The 18,051-nt window shown below is 37.2% G+C and overlaps 1 protein-coding gene across 4 annotated transcripts; it reads right to left on the reverse strand.

Annotated features, from left to right (window-relative positions):
* Positions 1-321: 321 nt before the first annotated feature.
* On the reverse strand, positions 322-17,847 carry LOC148866700 (nuclear transcription factor Y subunit B-1-like). Of its 4 annotated transcripts, XM_088978026.1 has the most exons (6): positions 17,465-17,598; positions 17,115-17,353; positions 16,897-17,026; positions 16,725-16,730; positions 7,459-7,510; positions 322-588 (listed from the first exon to the last, which is right to left on the reverse strand). In XM_088978026.1, exons 1-6 carry the CDS (start codon positions 17,480-17,482, stop codon positions 500-502), a joined length of 534 nt encoding a protein of 177 aa, XP_088834152.1. In that variant the 5' UTR covers positions 17,483-17,598; the 3' UTR covers positions 322-499. The 4 variants fall into 4 exon arrangements, 3 of the variants coding, with proteins under 3 accessions (XP_088834152.1, XP_088834150.1, XP_088834151.1); XR_016109902.1 differs by lacking the exons at positions 16,725-16,730; positions 16,897-17,026; positions 17,115-17,353; positions 17,465-17,598 and adding an exon at positions 7,298-7,345 and having other exon boundaries at positions 7,459-7,582; XM_088978024.1 differs by lacking the exons at positions 322-588; positions 7,459-7,510; positions 16,725-16,730; positions 17,465-17,598 and adding an exon at positions 17,621-17,847 and having other exon boundaries at positions 16,813-17,026.
* Positions 17,848-18,051: the final 204 nt, after the last annotated feature.

The raw sequence follows: 18,051 nt of genomic DNA on the forward strand, positions 1-18,051 counted from the left end.
TTTGCACTCTACACATTTGTATTTGTACATTTTCCAAACTGAGCCTGAATAACAAAATATTCGAGAGTATAGCCATCAACGCAACTTTATCTTCCAGCAACTAAGGAGCATTTAGTTCAGCCACCTCAGTTGTTATGAAATGGCTATTAGTTCAGTTGAATTGATTAAAGAGCAACTCCAGAATAGCCCCCCAAGTCCCATACTGCCCTAAACATATCTTGACCCAAAATCATTTGGACCCACAACCTAAACCTGGATTACATGGAACCTACCGATCTCAGCATGAGTTAAGCCCCAATGGAGAATTGCAAATATTCAAAGTTTCAAACTATGAAAACAAGTCCAACCAATCAAACTTATTGTAGCTTGAACACAACCCACTCATAACCTGAGTTGGGTCGATTGTTTTACAGGCTACCCCTACCCACCCTAACCTGGCAGCTGGCACAAAGTACACGTGAAATTATCCAATGCAAGAAAAACTATTCATTAGAAGCATTTAATAAAAGGAAAACGAAGATAAGTGTATACAACAGGATCCAGTTCCATATAAATTCCCTACATTGGGACCATCACATGCTCCATTTCCTGCAAAACCCCACATTCTTAGTCATGAACATAACTAAATTGCTATTACACCACTAAACTTCAATATAACATTGAAATATCAAGCATGCTATAATCTAAAACCCTCATTTCAGAACTAGGGGGCATTACCCAATGTTGGTCCCACCAACCTGGGGTATTGGGAGGGCAGGGCTGGATATGTGCCTAACCTATGGCATTTTTTTGCACAAGGTAGCCATACCCGTTGGCCTGAGATTTTACCATTGCACCATACAATGAGCATCAATCCCTTGTTTCAGAACTCAAACATACAATAGTACCACCCTCTCTGAAGCAAATCAAGCTGCAAAATTACCAATAATGCTCTAAACTAAACCAAAAAGTTTAGGAAAATGCACGAATCAACTAGATTCTAACACCACATTAGAGCCGTCAGGTGAACCCAAAAGAATCAAACCAAATTGACCATAGTATATAGGATCTGGTTCTGCATTTCATGTTCCAATTATACTTGGGTTGGGATCAGTTTTAGTTGTTCCAACTTCCAAGTCGAGTCTAATGCCTATCGTTCTCGTGGTACACTTGCTATAGTATCATATTTTCATCTCTAAATTTATCAATTTAACAAACGTATCAGGTTTAATGTCAACAAAGAGTTTAAAAAGTAGAGCTGCCAACTATAATTGGTTCTTATCAGGTCAGACCCAATATTCCCAATTAATAATTGGGCTGATTTTGGGTCTATTATAACAGATCCTACAGGGTCTGGATCAAGAGTGGTTCTGCATTTGGGACTGAGTCTACCCTGAACCAAATCAGACTAAATACACTGACAGCACTGCACCACATTATTTGAACAGAACTTGTATTATCGCCAAATATATCCAAAGATCTCTGGTACTGTTTCTCCCCAACTATAACCACTAGAATGTCCAAAATATGATGTAAACCAGCATCAAAATCTCTAATTCATACATTCCAAAAACCTAGGATAGCTGATAGCTATGTACTTATATTAGTATTTTCAACCCATCATTGACCTGGGCAATCAAAACATTCAAACCCATTACGGCATCACCAGACACTAATGGTTCCATACCTGTTGACTACGGTTAAAACTTGTCAACCCAGAGAGTCAACCTGTTTAGTGGGTGACAAGTTAGAACACAACCTACCAATTCTCTCAAGTCATGTATTGTTTCGAAACCCTAACTGACTAATTCAACAATGGCACTGCAGACTGTAGTTGTGGTTGGAGACTTGTCGACCTATCAATTCTTCCTCTCAGATACCACAACTGCTACTAACTGCTGCTGCAACTAGTTGCCACTGCAGTTGGATGTCACTACTACTTCTAGAGAAGCCACTGCTGAATATCACCAAAACACCATCGTCAGCCTCTTTTTCCTCCCCCTCATTCTCAGCTACCATATCTATTCTTTTATCTCCACTTATGTATGGGTAGAGTAGAAAGCTAACCTACTATTCTAACCTAATATCCCAGATTTCATTTGTTGATAAAATGGCCTGATCCATTCAACCCAGAAGGTCAAACCAGTGAACCATCATCAGAAAGAAAAATGGATCAGCCACTGGTCTGGATTTTAAACACTACCTTATACTCTACATCTGTTAAACCACTTGGATAAAAAAGTGGAGAAAACTCAGAGGCAAACGCATAAGGGCAGTTTCAATCCATCAAGCATATGTATCCCACTTATAAATTTCTTGCTTTAAGCTAGCAATGTATAAAGATTAGTATCAAGTGTAGGTAACATAAGTTGTTGACCCCATAAGAATTCTAGTTTTGTACAAGCACTGAAGCAAGTTGATGTCAAACTTTATAACCATATTAATTGCATACTACACGAAGACATTTAAGACCCACCTACAAACTGGGAGAACAGTTTTCACGAAAATTTTTGAAGAATCTCACCTCATGAGAGTGGTCATATTCTCCAAATTTTCTTTCATCCTCCTTTTTTCTTCTTTTTGATATATAAGAATGTCAGTTTACTAATTTATAAAGGTATTGTAGCACACAAGAAATTTATGCAATCATTGGGTTCTTCCCCCTATATACAAGGTGAGAATCGTGAAAAGACACATCCAGCATTGTTTTCTAATTTTTGCTTTTTGTAATATATTAATAAAATGTTTTAAATAAAAGTGGAGACTTTAGTTTCTTTTATTGCATTACAGTCATTTGAATGTGAAATAACACGTTTGTTGATGATAATATTGTACAATTTATGTGAAACTGGTAATTTTGAAACTCTGCTTTGCAACTTCACAAACGGTATATTGATAGCTAACGAAACTTGCATAAATATGGATGGTAATACATTATATACAATGAACTTCAGTTCTGATTTAAATGTGATGGTTTTAGGGGATATTTATTATTTTTAATTTATTTTATGTTATTTCTAATCATTTATTAATTAAAAAGCCCAGGCTCAAGAGACTAACACCTCTAGCCTTCTAGTTTAAACCTCATGCCTAAGGACGGTGGAATGCCTTGCATCAAGCCTCCACATTTTAAAACATTGTCTAGGATTTCTTTTAGAACTCTCTTCATCGATCTATGACATGTGAGAAAATATAGATGATGAAGAGAGGGAGAATGCTGAAAGCTTAGAGGGGGTGATTTTGGAGTTAAACATTGAAGATGAAGCTAGGATCATGAGGGACCTAGGAAATGAAAGAAGAGGAACAGTTGAAAAGAATGTTTTGAGATATCACAATCTAGAGATAGTGACATTGCAAGATTCGAAGCTGGGGTAAGATGAGCTGAGAATGAAGATTGAATGTTAGGGGGGTCCAGTAATGGGGAAGAGGCGCAAGTGAATATGGTAATTTTCTGGGAGTCTGGCTTTCATACAGGATGGAGGTGGGGGCATTTCAAATGTGAAGGACTGAATGAAGGAGAGAGGGTGGAATTTTTGCAGAATGGATCCGAGTCTTACCAGTTTTTAGTCAAGTTTCCAAGATTCTTTCAGGATAAGCTTCGAAATGCATGGATTTCGTAAGTGTATTCTGGATAGTTTGATTTTCTTTTGTATTTGAGTTTGCTTCTGTTAGAGCTGCTGGCTTGTGGGTGTTGCCTTAACACCTGGATAGGTTGTAATACTTACTTTTTAATGAAATTTTATTTTATTTTCAAAAAAAAAAAGACAAACAATCTACAATATCAAAAATAAGAAACACTAAAATTTTACTAGCAACCAAAAAAAAGGCGATTACCCAATGTTGGTCACAGCTATCTGGGTTGGGAGGGGTTAGACTGGGTACAGTACAATGTTTGGCATTTTTTTCAAATTTTTTACCAACCAACAGTGAATTTCATAGAATAAAGAACATTAAATCATTAAATGAGAAGAGTGCACAACAAATAGAGCAACTGAAAGAGAGAGAGAGAGAGAGAGAGAGAGAGAGAGGAAAGAACTCAAAAGGGGTTGATCCCCTGTTTTTGTCACAGCTGAAGTGTTGTTCCACAGAATGCAGGAAGTAGAATTCCCTCCTTGGTTGTAACCAGTCTCCCTTTCTCCTACAACTTCTCTAATGCTTCAAAATCCTTGGTCACTCTAACACAATTATTAATATAACGTATATATACTACACAAAGTATTACATGTATCAAAACCTAAAATTATATACACCAACAATAGGTGTACCTACCTAGCTATTATTGACACCTGATCAAAAAAAAAAAAAAAAAGCTCTGGCCACTAGGTGGGATCCATCCATGGTGACCTTATAATGTGATCACCTCAGAGCAGTTTCTCATCTGAGCAACACCACAAGTCCATGACCACTATGCTAAAATTTAAATGGTCCATAATTTTCATTAATAATGGTTTATCATAGAGACCGACAAGACGGAATGATTTTTGTTCTTTTTTCAATTAAAAACAAATAAGTGAAAAATGGAAAATGGAAAATGGGTTCTCTGATAATGAATGATAATGAAACATTCTGTTGAATATGGGGCTTGTGTTTTCCATATATGGATGGGAAACAATGACAAATGATAGGAATCTTGCTGCAGCAGTCTCAAAAGATACAAGGATGGAGAGATAGAGTGAGTGAGTGAGTGAGAGAGAGAACATTTTTTTATGAATAAACAGAAACTTTTGTTAAACTTTAAGATAAGACTTTATAAGCATCCCTTTGAGAGGCACAAGATGCCACCTCTCTATAAAAAGCAAAGAAAATTTACGACTGAGCCCAAAACAAATAATCCCTATTCACCCCTTGCTTAGCCAATGCATCCACCATCCCGTCTGCTGATCTCCTCACCCATTGTATCCTGAGAATCGTGTTTCTAGTGAGCCACTTGAACTTCTCCATTTCATTCCTGTAGCACCAGATTATAGTGGCTGGGTCATTTAGCCACCCCACCACCACTTTTGAACCCCCTTCTATTACCACATTTGCTAGCTGTAGCTCATTTGCAATCTGCACTCCTTGTATTGCTGCAAGCAACTCTGCTTTGAGAGTCACCCAAACCCACAGGGCCTGAGAATAGAGCTACAGTTTGACCTTCTGAATCTCTCAATACCCCTCCAATACCTGAGGAGCCTGGATTACCTTGACTGCTCCCGTCAAAGTTCAGTTTCACAAAAAGAGAACATTGACTTTATAATGATGAGACTGGCACATTTGGTGCAGACAAGGAGAAATTAGAAGGGATGCAAATGGACTCTACTAAAGAGGCTGATCCTCGATTCAAAGGGGCACAAGAAACAGGTGAATCATGTTTAGGCAGAATCTGATTTGTACAAGCTAAAACTGAACTTTGATAGATGTTATCTTGGGAACCCAGGCCATTAAGAAATAGGAGTAAATAAAAGATCAGGCTGGTGCTATTTTGATGAGATTTTCAAGTCCTTTTAGTAAGGTAACTCGTTGAGGACCAAGGAGCTTCCCTTCAAGGCTAAAACTGGCTTTCTCCCTTGATTGGTCCAATACTCAAAAGTTATAGTGGAAGAATATTAGGAGCTCATAGGTATCAATTATTGGGTCCCAAGGCACAACATAGGTGCAACTTTTTTTTCTTTTGATCATTAACAAGAAGCTTTATTGATTTATGATAAGAATTGAGTGAAATATACAGTACAAACAAGTTTCACCCCTTGGTTTAGGCCAGCAAAGCTACCTAACCCACAATTCACTAATTGTACAGCATTCTTTTATATCCTAATAAAATTCACTGTTTGTGGAACAAAAAAAAAATAGTTGCAGAAGACTCAAATGAAGGAGCCAAGTGATGAAAAATTTTAACAAAAAGTTCTATCCAAGCCTGCCCAAATTATACCCTCTTATGTAGTTAGAGGAAAAAATACATAGCAATGTAGCATACAGAATGTGTTTGTATATATTAATGCACAAGAATGGACCAGGTTAATGACATGCATATTAATATACTATTGAGTGTAATAATAAAGTAAATAAAATGTACACATAACATTAATGCATAATGCATATATATACTTGGGGTAAATATATTGTAGAAGCTCAAGCGGACTCAAATAGGATTGGTCCAGGCTGGGTCTGGACTCAGGCTACTGAAGGCCTCAACCCGAGCCAAAACAAGTTCAGATCAAGCCCAAGTTTTCAGGCCTAGGCCCAGGCCAGACCCTGAAATTTCAAACCCAATCTATGGAAAAAGCTTGGATCTGGTAGGCTCATGTTGGTTCATTGTCCACCCAAGTTGCACCACTACATTTCAACAAAATGTTCACCTAGATGACCACACGTCCCCCAGATAGGAGTATGATCATAGTAAAGCATCAGATTTTTCTGCTTTTGTTGTCACAAAGAGCTTATGTTTGCACATAATATAAGTTCAAAGGAGGACCCATACATTATTGGGTATGACAAATTACCCATTAACTGTTGAATCAATAATTTGTGGTGTATCAACAAAAGTACTTCTGGTTGTTGACTGTAGACAATTTGATCATTCTACAAAATATCAACATAATGACAAATGTTTTGGTTAAAAAAAAATGACAGAATTTTTCATTACATTGTTTCTAGAAGAAATATGCTACAGTATATAGTTCGATTCAATTTTACATGTTTATTATTTCTCAATTAAACTGAGCTTTCATAATATTATTTTTCATCCAGTCATCCACACTCCAAAACAACCTGATAGACTAACAGCTGCTTGTCATTTTTTTTTTTTTGATAAATAACAGCTGCTTGTCATTCTAAGCAGAGATCCTTTAGTCATGCACATTGCAACATATCTATAGGCAATAACAGTTATCTATTATCATAAACAAGGCTATGGAAAGATATATTTGTTTATATGTGCAATTTGAAATCATATTAAGTTTATGTTTATCAATAACATCAAGCATGCAAGAAACTGAGCCTTCCAGAATAATGTATGTCCAACAAATGGTGATGGATAAAACTTCACCATTCACCAAAAACCCATTCCAGTTCTGATGATAATTGTTATCGATCAAAGATGATATATTGATAATTATCTTCTCAATGATAACTCCAATCCTAACAAAGGGTCTGCACATTGGTGCCTGCACATGTTAGTGTTTTTGGCCATGTTTTGTAACTATTGATCAATCTTTTTCTCTTGGAACATAGCAATAAACTATGAAAAGTGCATGCATGCACACAAGCATTTGTGGCACAGAAACATGAATTCACATCCTGAAACATGTACAGAGAATCAAACAAAACATTTACTACAGACCTGGGACTGCATACAGTTTGCTCCCAAGTCAAACAATCCCTGACCAACCTGAAAAGTGTATATGAAATAAACTGCATAAGACCTAGACGAAATGAGTTACAGAACTGCTTCTGTCAATCTTATTATCTAAGCAAGGAAGCTGTCCAAATAAAAAGACTCACCATCATTCTTTCCAGATTGATCTGCACCACGTGAACCTTTACTGTCACCCTGCTAAACAACAAAGCCATCTTTCTAAGATGGGAACAAAGCAAATAAAGAATAAGAAAGAAGTTTCATGGATGCACATGAACCTTAGGATGATATGTTCCAATTTAAGTCCCAAAAGGAGCAAAAGGAATGGTAGTGAAAATCATATAAAAAAATGACATGCCTTGGTTAATGGAAATATTCATGTAGAGAAGCTACGATGGATGCATATGAACCTTGAGGTGGTACATCCCAACAAAGTCAAGAGAGCAGAAGGGATGGTACTGAGTACTGACAATTGCATAAAAAATCGTATGCCTTGGTTGAATGGCAATATTCATATGTCTTAGCAAAAAGATCCAAAGAATAAGCACAGGGATGAAATTCAGAAAATGGTTTTCAAGGAGGATTGCTATAATAAAAGCTAACACTATATGTGCTGGGAGCAATGTTGTCAAAATCTTACAATTTATGATACGATTCATGATTTGAATCATAAATCTCAAGGGTTTCAATTTGAATCTTATTTTTGAATTCTTTTCTGCAAAATTCTTACAATTGCATAAAAAATCGTATGCCTTGGTTGAATGGCAATATTCATGTGGCTTAGCAAAAAGATCCAAAGAATAAGCACAAAGATGAAATTCAGAAAATGGTTTTCGAGGATTTCTATAAATAAAAGCTAACACTATATGTGCTGGGAGCAATGTTGTCAAAAACTTACAATTGATGATACGATTCATGATTTGAATCATAAATCCCAAGGGTTTCAATTTGAATCTTATTTTTGAATTCTTTTCTGCAAAAATTGTAATCCAAATCCTACGATTTGGTTCAGTCTTACGGTTTATACAATTTACTACAATTCAAACCACTTTTAGTTCTCTACATTGTTATTTTGTTTTGTTTATATTTAGTTTTCCCAAGGGTGACAACATGTCTTAAAAACCTTAAAAGAAATTGATCTATTTATGTTATTTAATACCATATATCAAGTTTATTTTCCATCATATGTAGGATAAAGAGTCAATGTATGTGGATTATTTGACTTTCAATTCAAACTTGATTATGTCATCTTAGACTTTTATTGTATAAGTGATAAATTCTGTTTCTTTTCTAGGTACATACATACATAGGTTTCATTTTTTTTTTTTTTTGATAAATTACATACATAGGTTCCATTAATCAAGAGAATGAAGAAATACAAGCAGCCAAAGAGGAGTCCTGAGATCTGACCTCCCCTTTAAGTTTATTATAATTTCTGAAGACTAAACAAATTACAATTTACAAAGTAGCCCAATACAAAGAAACCTGAGAAGCCACTTGTTTAGCAAGAGAATCAGCCAAAGCATTTGCCGATCTGCCCACCCAATGAAATCTAACTGTCATATTCCTTGTAACCAAGTTAACTTTTTTAAGAAGGTCTTTATGGCCCCCAATGACCACCCCACAACCACCTTAGAGTCTCCTTCAATTAGCAAACTCTCCACTCCAAGTTGGTTTCCTTTTTACCATATCTATATTTAATTTTTGACAGTTTTTAAAAAATAGAAACAATCTTACAATTTACAATACAGTTCATGAACTAACTTTCTCTACGATTTATGATAGAATTATGATTTTCAGAACATGCTTGAATTCCATGCCACTCACAATCTCACATACAGCCAAGATGTGGTTTCCTTTTAATATCAAGTTAGAGAGAGAGAGAGAGAGAGAGAGAAAAGCAGAGGCAATGTACATGCAAACCAATTGCAATTCCCTCTTTGGGACTTCTTTTTCCTTGTGAAACAAGGATTTGGCCTAAAAGTCTGTAAATATGCCTTCTGTGGCTGTTTTGGGAAACAGACCAACCATGATTTGATAGATTTTAAGTTCTCCACCAAATATGTTGCTTGATTACAGGTTGTGAGGTTCTACACAGTTTGTATCCCATGTTTTCAGATTCCTAGCTTCTTGATGCAATGCTCTCAACCTGCTGGTCATTTACCCAGCTGGTCAGACTGGTGACCCAGTGGCCATGTCACAATTCCATGTCCTTTCAACCTCTAACCTGCCATATTACAAAAACTGTTAACTTGGTCCACAACCTCCCAACCTGGATGGTTGAACTGGTCACCCATTCAACCCATTCATTGGGCATGTTTTGTATTATTCAATTTTTTGGATAAGTCCTTATTATCATGACATCATCAAAAGTTGACCAATTGACCCAGACAATTGAATCAGTGACCCATTCACCTAGAGGGGGAAGGGTTAAGCCTCTGACTGGGCAGCCAGTCTTTAAAACATTGTTTTGATGTAGGGAACCATTTGAAGACCTGCTCAAGGACAGGAGAAGGAAAAATAGAGAACTTTGTTCAGGCAAACAAGTGGAGAAGGGTGCTCAAGTTGGAGAAGAAAAAACCATTTGTGAATCAGGAAATATATTTTGGTTCTTGGGAAGAATGTTTCTCTTGGGAGTAGTGTCACTTTGGGGAGAAAGCATTGTTCTTCAGAATGGAGCTTCTTTTTATTTTGTGTTTTTTTTTTGTATCTGGAAAGATTCTTGAATTTTTGGCACAGAATCTCTTTAATCATCTCTGCCATGGACATAGGCATCTTGCCTAACCACACAAGTTCTTCTATTATATGGATTTGGTTCTTTCTTCTGTCTTTTGGATCGTCATCAATTCCTAAGGTCACACTTCAGCACAACAATACAAATGATAATTTGCTTCACATTCTTCAGTCAGAGTGATTTAAAGATGCTTTAGGGGCCTGACAATGAACCGAAAGATGAAAGAATCTTATATTTAAGGGGCCATTACTTGGTGTAATGGAAAAGTAGGGCTAACATGGATGAGAGCGATGGCTTGTGCAAAAGTGCAAGAAGTTAGTAGATACTCCACCCAAAACCCCAGCTAGCTGGAAGCTTGGAACCATATTGAGTGATATCCCCTTCATGAAAGAACCTCTCTTTATTCCTTTAAGAAAAATGTTGCAGAGGACATAGGGAAATACTCATTGCCCTAAGAACAAAAATGGTCATCACTTCATTAATCTTTCCAAATCAAGGGGCCTGTCTTTGGGAGAAAAATAATGGATCAAATACAACGTATTGCCAATGAATGTGTAAGTTTAGGAGGAAGAAGGAAAAGGAGGATGGTTTGTAAGCTAGACTTGGAAAAGGCTTATGACATGGTAGATTGGGATTTTCTTCTAAAAGTTCTCAATTGCAGGGGCTTTGGAGAAAGATGGAGTAGATGGGTGAAGGGTTGCATATTGTGTCATTATTTCGTATTGGTGAATGGAGTAGCCAGGGATTTCTTTTTTCCTAATAAAAGGGGCATTAGACAAGGAGACCCTTTGTCACCCTTCCTCTCTACTTTAGTAGCTAATGTTTTGAGTGAGTTGATTTCAAGGGCAGATGCTAATAATTTGATTAGAGATTGGAGAGTTGGGAGGGAGAAAGTGGTTATCACATCTATAGTTTGCAAGTGATATCATACTATTTTGTCAAGGGGAAGCAAAAGAGCTCTTGAACTTAAAAAGATTAGTGCACCATTTTGAGAAAATATCCAATCTTAAAGTTAATTGGGGTAAGAGTCGTGTGGCAAGAGTAAATTTAGAGAGGGAAGAGGTAGACAGTCTAGCTAGAGTTTTGGGATGTGAGGTAGGGGATTGGCTACTACAATATCTAGGATTACCACGGAGAGGAAATCCAAATGCAAACAGCTTCTTGTACCCAGTGATTGAAAGATTCACTAAGAGACTTGCAAACTGGAAGAGAAACTAAATTTCTTTAGAGGGGCGTAGGATAACTCTAATCAAGCTCACTTTGGCCAATTTGCCAGTTTACTTCCTGTCTACATTCAAAGCACCAATTAAAGTGGCAAACCGGCTAGAGAAGATTATGAGGGATTTCTTATGGGAACCGGGGGATACCAAAAAGATCACCTAGTGAAGTGGGAGGTGGTTTCTAGGATTAGGGATGAAAGGGGCCTAGAATTAGGTAATATTGAATTAAGGAATACAACTTTGTTGAGGAAACGACTTTGGAGACTATCATTGGAACAGGATAGACTATGGTATAGAGTGATTATTAGCATGCATGAGTGATAATCCTGCATTTTGATGCCTTAAGGGCATCAATTCAGAGGTATTTTTGGCCTTAGAATAGTCAGTGTACCCTTTTCCCAATTAAAATCAATTATGTGACCTCTGAGGGTCTCTATGCAAATTATGTAGAAAACTAGGAAGTTTTCTAGGCTGAAGTGCAATTTTTAGGAAGCTGGAGTGAAGTCCAACTGAGAGAGGGGGTGTTTTTGTAAAGAACTGAGAACAGGAGGGTGCCTCCTATCTGCTAAACCCAGTTGGCACCCATCCTATTGTATTACCATGCTCCCCTCTCCTTAGCAAATCCTAGGGAGACTTTTTAACCTAATCTTTTCACTCTTAGCAAACCCTAGCTGCCCCTAGGTGTTTAATCTCCACCCTCCACCTCTTTTAATATCAACCACTCTCAGTTTAGGGCTCTCCTTTATAGCTTTTAAACCCTAGGGCGCCACCTATACTGCTAATCCTCACCATTCAAGTCCCCACCAATAAATCTCAGCCACTCCCTCCATCTTATATCCCAACCATTCAATCTAGGGCATCACCTATTCTTTTAATCTTAACCTTTCAACCTCAGATGTTCTAATCTACACCCTTCATTTCTGGGCGCCCAAATCCCAGCCCTACATAATATTGGGTGCCCTCTCCTTTTATTTTCAGCCATAGGATCACCTCAAAACCATTTTAACCATCCATTAGAAACCCTAGGGTATCCCTAACTTTGCTAAATCCCAGCTGCCTCCCCCCATCTTTCTCCCTATTTCCAGTTGTGTCCATTCTTCTCTATAAAAAGGGTCTCATGGGCCCTGTAGAAGGGGTTGGTCAATTCACCCAGGTAAGAAGGAAGGCTAATCTTGAGAAGTTCAAGGGTAGAGGAAGAGGACGCCAGGCAAGAAGAGGGGTTCCTACTTGCAATTCGCCAACACCACTACTGCCACCTTTGGATTTGAATCCCAACCATTTTTTTTCTTCAGTTTTAGAATTACTTTCTGTTCTTTAATTTCCAGTTTAATTTTTTTCCTTCCTGCAAATTTATTTTTATTAAATTTAATTTGTGTTTTATTTCTTTTCTGCAGATCTAAAATTCGGCCAAGTAAGACGGAAGGCCTAGCTCGAGAAGTTCGAGGGTCGAAGGAGAGATCCGGAGACAACTACCTCTGATCGGATTCTCAGACATTTTTATTTCATTCCTTCTATTTATTTGTTATTCTTAGTACTATTTATGCATTTGTTATTCTTAGTACTATTCGAATTTGGTTTTAATGAATTCCATTTTTTTCTTTTTAATTAATTAATTTTATATTTCTACAACTCCCCTTTGTGTTCTCTCTCCTGGATCTGAGTACGTAATTATTTTTCCCTCGCTTCCCTGTGGATAAGACCCGTTCTCATCACTTTACTACGTTAGTATTTGTTTAAGAGTCAGAAAATTTTATAAATGTTTAAACAGGTGTTCCGAAGTGCTTAACGACACACTTCCGAACACACTAATGAGCTGGTAGACCATGGTTGGGATGCAGGTCTTGACCCTAGGGCTTCTCATTGCTCTTCTTGGAAAACTATTCATTGTATGTTGCCTACCTTACTTCCTTATTTCAAATATGATGCTTGTGCAGGAAACAAAGTGTTGTCTTGGGAAAACATTTGGGTTAGAGAGAATTCCCTTAGAGATAGGTTCCCTCGATCTCAAAAAACAAAAGAAAAGTGATCTCTTTGTTATTTACGAATAACTCATGGGATCGGGGCTTGAGGAAAGGGTTAAGGGAGTCAGAAACGGGGCCGGTTGACGTGTTACTCTATTAGGGACAATCTGCATGGAGCAATCTTGCTTGGATAGCAGAATTTGGAAGCCTTCACACATTCCGATTATTTCACTTGCTCTTCTTTCTTTAATGTCCTCCTTCAGTCCTCTAACCTTTAAAAATTTGGGCTTTCTACTAGGAGGTGGTACTCCAAAAAATCAATTCTTGGACTTGTTGAAAAGAAAAAGGCCAAATATTTGCCTTTCACCCCATGTTTGTAGTCTCTACTTGGGTTCTAGTAAAACGACCACACATCTATTAATCTCCTATCCTTTTTTTTTCTTCTTTAATGAAGTTTACCATTTCCAATAAAAAAAAAAGAATTAACAACTAACGTAGAAAAATAGGTTTGAACAAGGAAAAAAAAAGTTCAATAAAGAAGAATTTCCAAGAAAGATTCCTTAAAAAATAAGAAATATAAAAAATAATAACATGAGCATGCAAAGAATCAATAATAAAATCAAGATGTAATGAAAATTAATTAAGCAACAAAAAATCAAGGAATAAGATAAGGAAATTAAATCTTAATTCAAGAATTGCAAGAGCAAGATCAGATCTTACTTGATTTAAAAATAAATAATGGGTCATTTAATAAAACACCCCCTATAGTTTCATTAATTTACTAAAACCTACCCTATAGTTTGTGTTTTACTAAATCATCCCTTACAGTTTGCAATAAATTTACTTAATCTACCTTCCATTAGATGAAAATAGAAAATGACAGTTTTAACCTTAATATCCATTCAAATAAATTTAATCAAAAGAAACTAAAAACAAAAATGCCATTTTTGCCCCTAGTAAAACATGGACAACCACTCTATTTTTCTCTATTTGGTCAATTTTGTTTTCTATACAAAAAGTGTTATAGTACTTTTGGAATAAACAACCACGAATCCATACCCTTGAACATTTTTCACTCAATTTAGGGGCACTTTTGGAATAGACAACCATGGGTCCATGCCCTTGAACATTTGCCGGTTACTTTAGGTGATCATGTTACTATTTTCAGATGGAAAAACAAATAGTTCTTGATGAAAGGTCAATTAAGCAAATAGGTTGCAAACAGACTTGTTCACGGGCCGGGCTTCGGGCCCAATTTTACACTGTCTCGGGCTTGGGCTTCGGGCCAGGCCCATTAGAATTTTGACAAAAGCCAAGCCCGAGCCTAGCCCATAAACAAGTCTAGTTGCAAACTATAAGAGGTGTTTTAGTAAAATGCAAACTATAGGGTAGGTTTAAGTAAATCTATGAAACTATGGGGGTGTTCTAGTAAATGACCCATAAATAAAAGGTCATTACCCAATGTTGGTACTAGTTATCTAGGGTCTTGGAAGGGGTAGATTGGATATGAAATGACATTTGGCATTTTTGCACAAAGTAGCCACTCTCAGACTCATATCCATCTTGTCATACTCGTCAGCCCAAGTTTTGCCATCATACCAATCAATAGCCCCTACATTTTACTTGAAGAGATAAAATGAAATAAGAAAACCCTTCATGAATACCAATTTTTTAATCTGAAAAATCAAATCTTTATTGCATAAATTGTTCTCTCTAAATATGGATGGCCTTACAAAGACTTAGTTATAGAAGATACAAAGACTTGTAAAATATTTTTTAATATCTAATACAATATACTTTATCTTTTCATAAAAAAGGACCTCGTTATAGAAGATAGGATTGACCAGCCCTCAAAAGGTATTCTCCTACTTCTATTACAACTCAAGAAAAATAAAGGAAGACTAAATTCTCATCCCCAACGTATATTCTATTGGTAAAACAATTGTAACTCTTTCAAAATGCATTGGATTTACAAGGTGTTAGTCTCAAAACCTATCTAATGACACCAAAATCAAGCAAATACGATAAGTTTTGACCCCTAAAATATAGAGTGAAAGAAGGTGATGAACCGCAACTTCAGTAAAAAAAATTCAACTTAAGTAGACCAAATATATTAAATCTGACCAAGACAACAGAACAGACTAACTGACTAAATTAATCAATTGACACCTATACCGGGCTGAAATAATGAAAAATCAATCCAATGGTCAAAAAGATATAAATTACAAAACTGCCATTGGAATACAAAAAATGGAGAAACCAGATATCTCTCATATGAACAGGAGATTTGATAATCTGATCACATTGTAGCCCATGTCTAGAAAAGCCCTAGGGTTTTCAACTTGAGTAGACCAAATATATTAAATCTGACCAAGACAACAGAACAGACTAACTGGCTAAATTAATCAATTGAAACAGGCGGAAAAAAAAAGCTGAAATAATGAGAAATCAATCCAATGGTCAAAAAGATATAAATTACAAAACTGCCATTGGAATCCCAAAAATGGAGAAACCAGATACCTCTCATATGGACGGGAGATTTGATGATCTGATTGCATTGTAGCCCATGTCTAGGAAATCCCTAGTATGTGAGTTAGGTAGCTGACCCCATTTCCAATATAGACTAGTTTTTCTCCCAAGACCTTCTCATGAGATAGGGATGAAAATAGAAGTTATTTGTGGCCTTGCATTCCTTATTTTCAGATCTTATGGCCATCTTTTAGGCTTCCAAAGTGGATCCATATACAATATACATGCAGCTGCGTCACATGGTAATTGGAGGAACTTTACAGGATGGTTAATGGAAAAACAGAGTAAATTCATAGGAAGAAAATGGAAAATACAAGGTTTCACCTCTAGATCAATGTTTGTCAAAGCTGGACAGATTAGACTATGAAGGTAGATATGAAGAAAAAGGGGTAGGCGGAACCAAGGCATGAGGAGGTTCAAGGTGTGTTCCATCAAAAATTGATTTGGTCAAATCAGTTAAGGATGGAAGTGCTCCTTGTAGATGGCAGCCAAATTTGTAGTGAAGCTCACTAAGGCTGCGTTGGCATTCCTTATGTTAAGGACTTATCTCCGTTTTGCAGTTAAAATGCCCCTATGAACACTGAATTTTTATCTGCAAAAAGCAGACAAGTCCTTAAAATAAGGAATGCCAAATGCAGCATAAACATGGAGCTCAATATACTGGGTAGCTTAAAATGTTTAAGATAGATACTGACTGTACATTTTGACGCTATGAAATGTGATCAAAATCTGAAGGAAGAAAATAACTTTTCATCTTCTCAGTTTCTCAGCCAAGGTCTAGCATTTGTTCTCTTAGGTTCAATACAAAGCCAAATTATAGTCTAATAATAAACTCATGAACTACATTAACCTGGGATAGCAACCTTTAACCCGGTAATGTATGTAAGAATATTTGCTCCATTAATTCAAAATCAATTATCCTTATTCATAAAATAATAAAATAACTATCAGGAAATGGAAATAAATACCTCCATCTGTAAACCGATAAGGATCACGTCAGCCACCGAGGACAACCCAAAAGGAAGAAAAAAGGAACAAACAAAAGTTACTCAGATAAGCCTCCCATTGGAGTTACAAAACTCTATTGGGACAGGCATAAACACAAAACCAAATGAAGGACACTACTTGCAGTAACAGTACCTCTCTGTAGAGCTGCAAGTACATCTTGAGAGGTGCAATGTAATCTTCAAACCCCAACGTCGCCATGGCCCACAGCAAATCGTCTCCATTGATCGTCTTTCTCTTCTCCCTCTGGCATTTATCGCTCGCCCTAAATCCATCAATTAAAACCACAATTAATGGAATCAATTAGGAAAGATAACCAGAGAGCAAAAGCAGTTGATGGACTTAGTAACTACTCGCTGGTGATGAAGCTGATAAATTCAGAGACACATTCCTGCACGCAATCTTTGGCATCCTTTGCGATCTTCCCATTAGGGGGAATGACTTTCTTCATGATCCGGCTAATGTTGGCAATTGGAAGAAACCGATCCTGCTCCCGAGGACCAGTTCCACCCGACTGCGCGCCGCCACCGCCTTGTTCACCGGAGTGCACGCTCTCAGGCGTGCCCGGAGCCCCCGATTCCGCCATGAAAACCTAGAGAAACAGAGCAACTCAAATGTTAACAAGCAGCACGAGCAGTAGCATGAACAAGAAGGAATTGATGTCTTGATGATGATGATGAAGAAACCCTAACCCTAGCCCTACGGTGGTGTTGGTGTTCATGTTCAGTGGCCAGAAGGAAGAAACAATAACAGAGAATAGGAGTTGGGTTGTGAATTTGAAATTGAGAGAGAGAGAGAGAGAGAGAGAGAGAGAGAGAGAGAGAGAAAGAATTTGGAAATTTTTATGGTGGGTTTTTACCAGAGAGAGTTAAAAGAAAATGGCGGGTAAGCCGGTCAGGTAAGGTTGCTGTGACGGAAGACTTGGCTATGTGGCTCGCTGTCCGATGGTTACCGTTGGATTTTTTCCTTTTTTAATCTTTTTTTTTTTTTTCTGCTCACAGCTCACTCAGCCTCTCTCTCTCTGGAACTAGAGAGAGAGTATTTTTCAAGAGGCAGTGAGGCAAGGCCACCTGTTCATTTATTCCACGCCATTGCCCATAGCTGCTTATATTGCTTAACCGTTACCTCGCTCTCTGCTTCGCCTTGTTTCGTTTCGGGCTTCGATCGTGCGATTCGGCGTTCGGATCGTGGTTAGCGGTTCAAAACCGGATTGGATTCTAAGACTATAAAATCAAAAATCCCGAAAGAAGCGGATTATTTGGCTACCGATTATCCGCGGATAATAGTAAT

Source organism: Nelumbo lutea, chromosome 3, assembly GCF_056320005.1.
Source record: "Nelumbo lutea isolate HS-2025 chromosome 3, American lotus-T2T, whole genome shotgun sequence".
In the NCBI taxonomy this organism is placed as follows: Eukaryota; Viridiplantae; Streptophyta; class Magnoliopsida; order Proteales; family Nelumbonaceae; genus Nelumbo; species Nelumbo lutea.

Coding starts and splice junctions, on each gene's coding strand:
- LOC148866700 (XM_088978026.1), bottom strand. Junction 17,027..17,114: donor ATCAGCTTCATCACCAGCGA/GTAGTTACTAAG, acceptor TGATGGATTTAG/GGCGAGCGATAAATGCCAGA. Junction 589..7,458: donor TCAATCTGGAAAGAATGATG/GTGAGTCTTTTT, acceptor GGGGTTTTGCAG/GAAATGGAGCATGTGATGGT.